This window comes from Panicum hallii, chromosome 1, assembly GCF_002211085.1.
Source record: "Panicum hallii strain FIL2 chromosome 1, PHallii_v3.1, whole genome shotgun sequence".
NCBI lineage: Eukaryota > Viridiplantae > Streptophyta > Magnoliopsida > Poales > Poaceae > Panicum > Panicum hallii.
Window position 1 is genome coordinate 50,069,919 of NC_038042.1, and position 11,947 is coordinate 50,081,865.

The 11,947-nt window shown below is 50.3% G+C and overlaps 2 protein-coding genes across 2 annotated transcripts; one reads left to right on the forward strand and one right to left on the reverse strand.

Annotated features, from left to right (window-relative positions):
• The first annotated feature begins 516 nt into the window (after window positions 1–516).
• On the forward strand, window positions 517–2,041 carry LOC112875712 (phosphoenolpyruvate carboxylase kinase 2-like). The gene is made up of 2 exons (XM_025939661.1): window positions 517–1,439; window positions 1,570–2,041. Exons 1-2 carry the CDS (start codon window positions 584–586, stop codon window positions 1,623–1,625), a joined length of 912 nt encoding a protein of 303 aa, XP_025795446.1. The 5' UTR covers window positions 517–583; the 3' UTR covers window positions 1,626–2,041.
• Window positions 2,042–6,755: 4,714 nt separating this feature from the next.
• On the reverse strand, window positions 6,756–11,625 carry LOC112874047 (adenosine kinase 2-like). The gene is made up of 13 exons (XM_025937208.1): window positions 11,418–11,625; window positions 10,910–10,963; window positions 10,663–10,709; window positions 10,529–10,560; window positions 10,346–10,447; window positions 10,175–10,242; window positions 9,577–9,653; window positions 8,985–9,082; window positions 8,844–8,914; window positions 8,518–8,584; window positions 8,211–8,333; window positions 7,727–7,787; window positions 6,756–7,162 (listed from the first exon to the last, which is right to left on the reverse strand). The coding sequence occupies exons 1-13, from the start codon at window positions 11,501–11,503 to the stop codon at window positions 7,020–7,022; spliced, it is 1,029 nt and encodes a 342-aa protein (XP_025792993.1). The 5' UTR covers window positions 11,504–11,625; the 3' UTR covers window positions 6,756–7,019.
• Window positions 11,626–11,947: the final 322 nt, after the last annotated feature.

Genomic DNA, 11,947 nt, shown 5'->3' on the forward strand with positions numbered 1-11,947 from the left:
TCTAACGATGGTCGTTCACGTGTTATCGTTTCCTTGAACTGCTTACATCAAAGACGGAAACTGTTAACTTGTGTATAATTTTGCTATTTGGGTGTGTTCGTGTTCGATTAGAGCCCTCTAAAAACTTTAGAGTGTTTCCTCACTCTAAAGAATCACAGTCTTATTAGAGACCGAATTAGAGAGCTGTTCGGTGCCGGACCTCTAAAGTTTAGATGTTTCGGGTTTTAGAGGGGTGAAACGAACATCTCATCTCATCATTTTATAGTATTTATTTAAGCTCTACCTTTCCAGTTGTATATAAATTCTTCACTAAATCCTACTAACGATAGTAGTAGTATAAAGTTTAAAATTATTTAAATTTTCCTAAACAATCCCTACTGAAAAACATAGGTGCCCAAATGAGGTTGAGGGCATAATCGGGAGAGGAGAAAAGCTAACCGGATCCGGCAGGATCCGAATATTCCGCGTGGCCATAGCTCCCACTGGTTTCTTTAAATAGGCCACCGCCCTCCCCAGACCGAGGTAACCCAAAAACTCAGAAGGAATTTACTTGGAAACAAAAATCAGAAGAAATTACTGAACTATGAGTGCGGAGCTGAAGAGGGACTACGCGATCGGCGAGGAGATCGGTCGCGGCCGCTTCGGGGTGGTCCGCCGCTGCACGTCCCGCGCCACCGGCGAGGCCTTCGCCGTCAAGTCCGTGGACCGCTCGCAGCTGGCCGACGACCTCGACCGCGAGCTCGCGCAGCTGGAGCCGAAGCTGGCCCAGCTCGCCAGCGCGGGCAACCCCGGCGTGGTGCAGGTGCACGCGGTGTACGAGGACGAGGCGTGGACGCACACGGTGATGGACCTGTGCACGGGCCCGGACCTGCTCGACTGGATGGGCCTCCGCCGCGGCGCGCCGGTGCCGGAGCCCGTGGCGGCCGCCATCGTGGCGCAGCTTGCCCAGGCGCTGGCGCTCTGCCACCGCCGCGGGGTGGCGCACCGCGACGTCAAGCCCGACAACATCCTCATCGACGCCGCCGCCGCCGAGGAGGACGAGGACGAGGAGGATGGCCGCGGGGGCGGGGCCGAGGCGGCGCCGCGCGCTCTCCTGGCAGACTTCGGGTCTGCGGCGTGGGTGGGCGCGGGGGGCCTGGGCCGCGCGGAGGGGCTGGTGGGGACGCCCCACTACGTGGCCCCCGAGGTCGTGGCCGGCAGCGAGTACGGCGCCAAGGCCGACGTGTGGAGCGCCGGGGTGGTGATGTACGCGCTGCTGTCCGGCGGCGCGCTCCCCTTCGTCGGCGAGAGCGCCGCGGAGGTGCTGGCGGCCGTGATGCGCGGCAGCGTGCGGTTCCCGCCCAGGCTGTTCGGCAGCGTGTCCCCGGCGGCCAAGGACCTGATGCGGCGCATGATCTGCCGCGACGAGTGGAGGAGGTTCACCGCCGAGCAGGTCCTCGGTGAGTAGTCTGCCTATAACCCCCCGTCCCCCTCTCCCTCTCCTCGAGTCGCGCTTGTTTCGCGTCGACCCCGAATCCGATCCAGCGATCTAATAAATCTCTAACAAGCCTGCCGTTGGTGATAATGCAGCTCACCCGTGGATCGTGACCGGCGGCGGAGCCCGGGCAATGGAGCGGCCGACCTGAAGACAGAGACACCCCTACCGGCGGACCATGGCGGGCGGGCGTGTATCGCCGTAGAGATACGGCGACGAATACCGACGTTGTGAATACGGTTTTGTACGTTACCGAGCAAGGACCAAGGAGAGAGTTGAGTTTGTAGCAGTAGTACTGTGCGCTGCTGCCGGCTGCAGAGTAGCATCGCGTCCCGGTGCCGTCGCAGCTGAGCAGATCCATCGGCGGCGAAGCTTCCAGGCTTCTTTTTTCTCCCGGTTTTTGGGATGCTCTTTTGCCTAGCAGCAACAGAGCGCCCTTTCGGCTTTCGCTTTTGTTTTTTCGAAGCACTTTTAGTAGCTGGGTGTGTATATACACTGACCGTCTTGTATAAATGGAGCTTGAATAATGAATATAAACGGAGCCGGCCCTCCCGCTCCCTTTCCATATGCTCTCGTCACGCGGGCCTCTGGCTGAGAGTACGAGAAGTGAAAAGAGTATTTCGATTCGGGGAACAAATCTTGCTCCACTCCACCTCCGAGCCGGAGCGGTAATTCGTATTTTTTTTTTGTTCGAGACTTGGGAGCGTGGAACGGGAAAGGTTCTAGAACCTGGACAGCGCACCGCCGCGCCAGTGTGAGCTGTGCTCTTACGTAGCGCGGCGCGATGGAGCTCGTGGCCCGGCACGTCACACGACTTGCTGAGAGCCTGAGACGGGTCCTCCGGCACTAATCAAGCAGGCAGTGCTCTAAAATGAGTGTGAGAGAGAGCGGCTTGGTGTTTCTCCGAACAGTCGATTTTCGCTTTTTCGTACTCTTCCTTGCCTTCCAACGAACAGGTTCGTGTTTTCCCGACGGATGATCGATGAAAAGATCCCATTAACACGCGAGACGATTTCCTCCTCATCTCTTTTCTCCGTTTGTCCGCACTTCACGACCCCATCTTCATCTCCATCGCATATTTTGTTCTTCTCCTCCTCTCCTTACCAGCACACCGTTCCTCTAGAAACATCCAAACGTCCAAATTTATCTTTCCCTGACAAATGATCGATGAAACAATCCCACTGGTATACAAAATAATTTTCTCCTCACCTTTTTTCTCTGTTCATTCGGGTTCCACGACCCCACCTTCAGCACCCCTCCCATATTTTGTTTATTCTCTCACCTTTTCTTACCAAAATATTGTTCCTCCAAAACTTCAAAACATCCAAATTCGTCTTTCCCTAAGGATGATCGATAAAAAGATCTCATTGATGCGCGAGACGATTTCCTCCTCATCTCTTTTCTCTGTTTGTCCAGGCTCCACGACTCCACCTTGAACGCCCCTCATGTTTTGTTTCTGTCCTCCCTTCCTTACTAGCACGATATTCCCTCCAAAAATGAGAGCGAGGGAGCGACTTGGTGTTTTTTTCGAAACTGTCAATTTTCCACAGTTTTTTCGTACTCTTCCTCATCTTGCAAGTGTTCAAGTTCGTCTTTTCCTCGCCACGTGACCGATGAAAAGATCATTTGGTGTGCGAGGCGATTCCTTCACCTCTTTCTCTGCTCATCCGGGATCCATAACCCTACCTTTACTGCTACTGCTATGTTTTATTTCTTCTCTTTTTTTCCTTATAATCACACCGTTTCCTCTAAAGATGAAAGAGAGGAAGTGGCTCGGTATTTTTTACCCGAAACTATCAATTTTCCACGGAAATTTATCCTACTCTCCCTTATCTTTCAAGTGTCCAAGTTCATCTATTCTTCAGCGAGAAGCGATGAGATGAAAAGATCCCAATACATAGAGACGATTCCCTCACCTCTTTTCTCTGCTCGTCCGGACTCCACGATTCCATCTTTCCACCGTCCCCTCCCATATTTTGTTTCTTCCCTCCCTTTCCTTGCCAGCACGCTACCGGAGTCCGGAGCGCGTCGCTCCGGTGCGCAGCGGCCGGCGTCACGTTTGCGCGCGCGGGCAAGCCTCGTCCAGTCCCCCGCCCGGGCCGCACGAACAGGGACACGGCGCCTCCCACCCCACAACCCCCAACACCCCCCCCCCCCTCCACCCTCCTCGGCGGACAGCTGTCCCGCCCGCGGTTGCGTCCGCCGCCCCCGGAGCCCCCGTCCTGACCCATCGCTTCGTTTTGCTTGGCTCGCAAGGAAAAAATATCTACGGGTGCCCAACCCCAGGGCCACAGATCCGGAGGAATCTTGAGGCGTTCCGTCGGGGCATGCCGCCAAGGCGGCCGACGTGGTACGGCCGGGTCCCCAATCCCACGGCGGGCGGCCGGACGGCGCCTCGCCTCGTCCGCGCGCGTCGCCGTTTGACCGGCCTGCCTATAAGCAGTTGGCCCCTCCTGATAGGCCCCTCGGCTTATTTTGTCCGGAGCGCGCCCCGGCCGGGCTGCCTCCGCGCTGGACCGACGCACGGACCATGCCGCGCACCCAAGGGCCGCCCACCTCCGCCCATCCGCCATCGTGATCGTCAACAGTTGAGCTGCAGCAGCTGGTGAGGTCAAACTGGGAGCAGTAGCGCATCAGGAATAGCGCCGGCCGTGAGCCGTGCCAGCAGAACGGCTAGCAGGCTGACCCACTGAACCTTGACCACCCAATCATATCTTACCATTAGTATAAACCTTAGTACCAGTATTGTTTTGAGCCCCGTGGGGCCGGACTACTGCATTGGTGGCACCGCACCTGGGACAGTGACTCTGTGCCCACAGGAACAAGTCTGATTGAGCGAGCCCACGTGCTCGGCGCCAGGTTGCACGTTCCCGCCATGGCGTGTGCCTCGATGCATCAACATCATCGCTGCAGATCGAGCTGCGCTTTTTCTAATCCCCCATCCATCTGCTGCACCGTACCGGAACATCAAGCAGCTGCCACAAACTATTGTTTGGTCAGCGATGCCTTTCGCGGAGCCAATAATTTCGATCACAAACGCTCGCAGCTTTGGATTAGTGAGCCTTCGCGGCGAAGCCAGCGCGTGCGATCGGAGTGATGGAAGGAGCGCCTGCTGCCTTGATTGCGAACGTACTTGTTGATGGAAGCCCTGACAGCGTACTTATCCGCTGCCATTCGCGATCGGTCGACGTCGACCTGGGCTATCAACGCGCTAGCTTTAGCACGCCACCCCCTGGAAAGATAGCAAATATCGAGTGGTCGCGTGGTCTGTAGTAGGGTTTTTGATAAGCCGATAAGGGCATCAGCCAAAGCTTCCAGATTCGAGGGGGAAAAAGAAACTGAGAGCTCTCGGGATCGCCAACCCGGGGGCGGGAACAACAGGCGGATAGGAGGCGCCCCCTTGGGACCGGCGCGGACGGGGGGAGGCCCACCGGGCGGACACGCCACGTGCGGCCCACCGGCCGGCCGGGCGGCGGCCACGCTCGCGTCCGGGCACGTGGTGCGGTCGCCGAGGCGGACGGGTGGGTGGGCCGGACGGGCCACCCCGTACGGCCGGTGGGCTTCGCTTTCCGGTAGGCGGTCGTGTCGACGGTCGAGTGTCTCGGCCGTCTCTCGCTGGTTTCCCTTCCCCATCAGCGTCGTCAGCTTATCCCCAGCGCGATCGATCATGGTGTCTCGTTATCTGAAGAAACCGGACCATGATGGGGCTCATGCCGCTAAAGGGAAGAACCAGGGGGATAGAGCCCGGATCGGATGGTCCTCTCTGCCTCCCCTGCAGTGTGCGGGTCTAGCTTAGCGGTCGCCGTCGGTGTCGCGTGCGATGCGCAGTGGCCAGCGGCCAGTTGGACCAGCAACAGCACATGGCTGTCGACCCAAAGCAAGAGGACGATCCCAATCGCTACAGCAGTTGGCTTGTGGGACTGCGGGCGGAGAGAGTGGCGATCAGGTGTCGCTGTAGCGGATGGGACTCGCGTCGCTGTAACGGGAAGGAGCACGTACGTGGCTCGTACGGACAGTAGGCGTGCCGTGCACGTGTCGACAACACCCTCGGAACAGATGCGAGCGTGGCATCGCGTACGCCTCTGTCCGCACTTCCCGGCGCCATCGTGCAGCTGCGCTACACAGAAGCGAGCAAAAACGTCGCGACAAGTTCTTGCCCATGTTGGGACGGACCCATGCACGGTTGCTGCACGCCTGCATGTGTAGTGGAAATGTGGAGCGAATCAGCTAGCGAATGCAGCCGCCAGCCGGGCTCTGTCCCGATGAACCAAGTCAGCAACTGCACCCATTCTTTCGCGCAACCACCTGATCGCCGAGCCAGATCAGGAAAAGCGAGCGCGAGCAGACTCACCCCAGTGCCCTTTTGATGCGAGACCGATGTGACGGCTATTGCGTGCCAACGAAATTGCAGCGGCATGTCGAGTCAGAACGACGGAAAAGCAAGCAAGTTAGGTTAGGTTAATGTAGCGATCCGCCAGGTTGTCCGCGAAGCGGTGCTGGCTCCACATCCTTGTCACATTGGCGAACACATGCTGCTGGCGTTTCTTGCGATCGATGGCATTCGGTGAATGGTGGTGTTCTTTTGTTTCCCTTTGTAGTGGATGGGAATTCGGACTTCCATTACCCAGTGTTTACGGGCCAAATATCGATGGCGACCCGACCCGGTCGGGTGCAAAGTCAGGTATGCGGCCGGGCACCGTGCGCTCGGACCAAAAGCAGCCGCCAGCGACACAGGAATTCGGAGAGTGAAAAGAATGGCATCCACGATGGAAGCATGGGAGTACAACATTTGATGCTTGGCTTGGCACTCGGCAACGATCCTCTCGAGGCCAAGTGGTGGTGCGTGGCGCGGTGGCGGGTGGTTTTCTGGTCGCTCTACTGCCAGTTTTTTTTTTCTTTTCGAAGTATGTTATTTTCAGGTGTGATTCTTGCTACAAATCTTCGCTTCGAGAAAGTATTCCTGCAGCAAAAGAAGAAAACATTTCAGCTGCCGTTTTATTGGCCCATTTTGCTCTTAGAGAGGTATGGGATAGGACCGTCATTTCTTGTTCTGTTGGGCTGGGCTGCAATCAGTTCACAGCGCGGCCCGCCCTCCCTCCCTGCCCAATTTGCTTGGCAAGTCCCACGAGAAACCACATCGATCAGAGCAGGAGAATATTTGGTAGTAGCAAACCAAACAAGCTTTAAATCAAACATGGGCCCAGCAGATTGGGCCAATGGTGATTCTAGCCTGCTAGGATGGAACATGCAAGGTAGAAACAAAGCAACACAACCGCAAAAAGGAGCAACACATATATCGTTTGACCCCACCCATCCTGATCGCATTGCAAGCATCAGCGGAGCAACACAGCACGCTGGCAAATCCTGCCTTATACAGGGACAACATCGACGTTTATAGTTGTTGTGCAACAAATATCACGGCAAAAATATTGGCCGGATCGGAAGAAAAGACTCGGAAGAATACAGGTCGAACACACCGAACCACTCAGCGGTTAAGAATAAGTGTGCCTATAACGATCCCTCTCATGGCGTGCCTGAGTCTGCTCTAGCTGAAGTCAGGCTTCTCAGGGTATGTGCAGCCGGAGCGCTGGATGATGACGTTGGCGGCGTAGCAACCAGCCTTCACGCAGTCTTCGATGCTCTTGCCCTGGACCAACTGAGAGAGGAAGCCTCCAACGAAGGCGTCACCTGCCCAACACCAAGGTTGCTTGTCAGGAACAGCAGATAAAATATACAGAACCCTCAAATCAAACCCATTTGCTGGCCTTTATCCATATTTGAGTTGCTGTTCTATTTTAGTGGGATTGTACCACACACTTTATTGCAGGTTACCAGAACATACCGAGTCATAACATGACGACTCAGTATATGGACTACAGAGTATTTGGAATTAATTTATCAGAGAATACGAAAGAAGACTGATTATTAGCTTGTGTGGAAAATCATTTTAAGTAATACTAGAATGCATCTATTGATAAGCACTGTCATAACATGACAACTGCATATATGGACTATGGAGTATTTGGAATTAATTTATCAGAGAATACAAAAGAATATCGATGACTAGCTTGTGTGAAAAATAAAAAATCATCCTAAGTTATCCTAGAATGCATCTACAGATATACCGATGATAAACATTGTTAAGAAGCCTTTTTAGAAAACACATCAACTAGCATTCAAGAGAAAAAGTCAGAAACGGAGATTAACTCTCCGAACAAAGAACACAAATCAACCGACTAAAGAAAAATGTACCTGCACCGTTGGTGTCAACAAGCTTCTCCTTGGGCAATAGGATAACAGGGAATGTTTTCACCTATTATCAACACAAGAGTTAGTTCATATTCAACAGCTTGGATGAAAACACTCAAGATGGCAGATATCAACTCTTAATTAAAAATAAAAGAAAAAAACTATAGATGCAAAATCCTTGAACAAGCAAACAATTGCTGCGCATTCAGCTTAGTTTCCGAAAGCGCATTCAACATTTCAAAGCAAAACTGCAAAAGCAAAGACATATTTGTGTACAGAAAAGAGGGGTCGAAAAAGATTGTAAGTGAAGATGAATAGAAGTTTCCATGTCCAACAGGCAAAAGCCTGTATATTTGGCCAAAGTGGGACAAAGAATACAACTTTTAGTTGACACTAGCTTATCAAAGCCTATGCGTCTGTCACTTAATGATTAAAATAGCAAATATCATGTTACAATGTCAAGCATTGAACCGACAAGAACATATACCTTTCCATCCTCAGCAACAACAACCGGATCAGCACCCTGAGTAATGACAGCGATCCTCTTTTGCTTGCCTGAAGCCAGAGGAAGCTGGGAGATCTTCAAAGCAATCTCCTCAATATTCTCAGTCTACAATTTATTTTAGGTAATTAATCAGCATAGTAATCACCAAAGACATACAATTTATCGTAATTAGTTATTTCTGAACTATTTAGCTTGTCCTAAACTTCAAATATGAAAGAGTGGAGGCAGTATTTGTTTCGAAAGAATGGAGATGGTATTGTAGGAGTATAGAAGACTAATCAGTAACTACCTCCCATCCACGGACTTTGGCGAAGATCTTTGCCTCAGTTTCGTTTCCGAAGATGTAGTCAACATACCTATATTGGCAATAAGTAGCAAATACATCTTTAAAATGACTTGTAATCCATAAAAATGCATCAGCGGTGAAGTACAAAGTAAGGTCCTCAGTGTCACGACAGAAGTTTAATCAAGATCAGAAGATTTGCATGTGCTGAACATAGGAAAATGTCTTGACAAGAATGAGCATTGCTTTATATATTTTTACTTGGGTTGCTATATGCAGTCTAAGATGAAATTCAAAACATTGAATGCTATGGTATAGAAGATAACACTTACGGGAGAACCTTCTCTTGGGCATCACGGAAAAACTCACAGATGAAGGGAGCAGAAAGGTTCATCAGGAACACCTGAAAATAAGTGATCAGTTAAACTATAGCAAAAATTTTAAAGGGCCAATTTCATAAAAAAAACATTTACCTTGTTGTGTGCTGCAGCATGCTCAGCAACTAGCTGAATAGATTCGGGCGACACCGTAAGGAAAAACCCAGCAATGTAGATGTATTTTGCCTTCTCAACTGTCATCAATAATGGTATAATTCAGTAAAAAAAAGAACTAGCATAGTTTCAGATAGCAGAGCTCAAATAAAGCAAACTGTTAGTCAAGGGCAAAGCATTCTGTGCTAAAACTTTTGTTAACAACAAATCAACTCTGTTCATGAATATTATTTTAACTTGCAAAACAATGTAATGATTCATTTCAGCAGTGCAACGTGAAATAAAAGTACAATCCATCTTGGCATCTTCTCCACAATAAATGGACAACGGTAGTAGACTAGCAGTGTCACCTGCTAGAGTGCTCTAAAACGTGTAAATATACTAATGTTGCTCTGATCTTATATAACTGAACCAATAATTTGTGACCAGTATAGTCCTTGTTCATGACGTAGACATATTGACAGAATTTGTATAGTATTGAGCAACTTCAGAATTTCAAATTCGTTTTAAAACTGACGAGCATGGTTTTAGCAAAAAATCAACCTGAGATCAATAAATGTATTGAGTATTATACCTAGTGCCCAGTTCTCTGGTCTCTTTAGATGCTCAGATTTGTAACAGTTTGCCGCCGACAGATTTGCAATCAATGACCTGGTTACATAAAGATATAACTGATATTCTTGCAGAAGGAAGTGCTGGCAATCATAATCTTGTGAAATGGAAGAGGGAGAAAAAACAGTTTGAATTCCCTGGTACAACAGATGATACTAGGATAGTATTTTACCAAACTAGAAACATTACACATCCTATAGCGTTAGGACATGTTTTTGGCAAGAATGAATGACCAAAAATCCAACAGCTTTCTAAAACTTATGCACTTTGTGTATGCCATAGCATAGACACTCATATGGACAGAGTTGAAAGATGCCAAGTTGTAGCATGCAATAGAAAAGGCCAATAAATGTTATCCATATCAAATTTTGATGTGTAAAGAAGAGCCAGAATGAACACGAGACAACAGCAGAGGATCAAGGAGAGGATAATAATATGAGCATAGATTACTGGAATTGCACAATAGTCCTATTTAATAGTTATTAAATGAAATGCAAAGGCATTGCTACTAACAAAAAAACTATGCATCAAAACCACATAAATGATTTTTGGACACAAACCTTTCACCACCAACAACACATACAGCGCATGTGCCTGTAGGAGCAGTCTCATCCTCATAGTAGTGAGCCTGAGTGAGCATGCAACAAGTCAAGGCCACATTATTCAATTAACTGACAAAGCAGAAAATTACAGTATCAAATAGCATGAATAAGGGGAGATTAAGAACTAACAGTAACTCCTGCAGCTTGAGCATTCTTCTTCATCTCCTCACCAAATTTGTCCTTTCCGATGCATCCCATGTAACTCGTTGCACCAGGAGTTTGAAGCATCCACTGAAAACCATGACATGCCATCAACAAACTGATGTAGCTACAATATTCTATTGTTGACATTTTAGTAAATTAAGGGCTTACTTGGGCAACCCTGATAGAGTTCTGGGTGGCTCCTGTAAGAATGAAAAGAATGAAGATACAATAAATCAGAAGAGTCACCAAGATGTAGCAGTTTGTGGACTGGATTACTGCATATACGTGTTAAGAAGCATTACCTCCGGCAATATATTCAACATTGCTCTTGCTGGACAACTCATCATACCTGTCAGAAACCACCTTATTAAACAACAGCATACAATCTTACACAATAGAAGGGTGCTTGCATGCCTTCTAAGTAAATTGAAGTGTTCAGCTTGCAGGTTAAAACAAATAACTAGTCACAGCTTGAGAACAAAAAATATCCAAAAATAATGACATCAGTATACATATATATATAAAAGCATCAGCAATACATATACTTACATAGGCAAGTGCTTCTCCTCGGCCAGAATGGCATCGTTGAGCTTGATGTCATACCTAAATCAGCAGTGGTGAAGTAGGTCAGTACCACATCATGATTGCAACACCCAACTAGCAAGCTAGGACTAATCATCAAGCAGCAGGCCATTGACGCCACCAACGAAAGCAGAGAATCATATAGCCCCGCACTGAACTTCGAGATCTAGCCTAAAAATGGACGAGCAACAGCAACATCCATGTAACAATGAATTCCAGCGCAGCGACATCGCCCACTGGTCGCTGTGGTGCTTGATCAATTAAACAATTTCGGATCAGTGTCCCATTCAGATGCCGTTCTTGTGCTGCACGTGCATGCATCTAAGACTAAGTTGCAGGCAAAACGACATCGTCCCCGTCGCGGATCTCATGATACTACGCTGCGAAACCACCAAAAAAAGACCAAACCACTGGGACTAAGGAGTAACTAAATTCCTAAAAGCAGATCAGACGAGAGGACGAGACGAGCGCTTACTTTGCGAGGAAGGCGTCGTCGACGACCGCGGAGATGTCGAGGAGGGGGTTGCCCATCCCCAGGAGCACGCCCTCGCTCGCCGCCATTTCCTCTCTTCTCGCCTCCACACGAACGAAGCGGCGGCGCTGGCGACTGAGATCTGAGGCTTCGGATGGGCTGGGCGGGCGAGGGCTCGGGTTCGTGTGGGCGAGGTGGGGGGAGAAGTGGTGGTGATGGGTGCGGGGTTTTAGTTGGGCTCGCCCAAACCCGGCTGGCCCACCTGTCACCCTCCTCGTGTTCGGCGGGGGTTGGTGGACGTCACATGTGTGTGGAGCAACCCCATGCGTGCTTCCCTCACGCGACGTTGTACTACGTGATGTGTCTGACATGTGGGTCTGTCCCCACTATACGGGTTGGTTTGGTGAGTTCGGTGTGCAGAGTTGGTGCCCGATGCGCGGGGTCCTTTTCGCCCACCAACCACCACATCGACACCGGTTGAGATCGGTCGGCTCTCGGTAGCGGTGCGCTGCTGCGCGCCTGCGCGGGGAAAG

Excerpts from the sequence above, each read along its gene's own strand:
- LOC112875712 (XM_025939661.1), top strand. The coding sequence starts at position 584 with ATGAGTGCGGAGCTGAAGAGGGACTACGCGATCGGCGAGGAGATCGGT. Across the intron at positions 1,440-1,569 it reads CACCGCCGAGCAGGTCCTCG|CTCACCCGTGGATCGTGACC; the intron begins GTGAGTAGTCTG and ends GTGATAATGCAG.
- LOC112874047 (XM_025937208.1), bottom strand. The coding sequence starts at position 11,503 with ATGGCGGCGAGCGAGGGCGTGCTCCTGGGGATGGGCAACCCCCTCCTC. Across the intron at positions 8,585-8,843 it reads GCCCAAGAGAAGGTTCTCCC|GTATGTTGACTACATCTTCG; the intron begins GTAAGTGTTATC and ends TTGCCAATATAG. Across the intron at positions 8,334-8,517 it reads CCAAAGTCCGTGGATGGGAG|ACTGAGAATATTGAGGAGAT; the intron begins GTAGTTACTGAT and ends AATAAATTGTAG.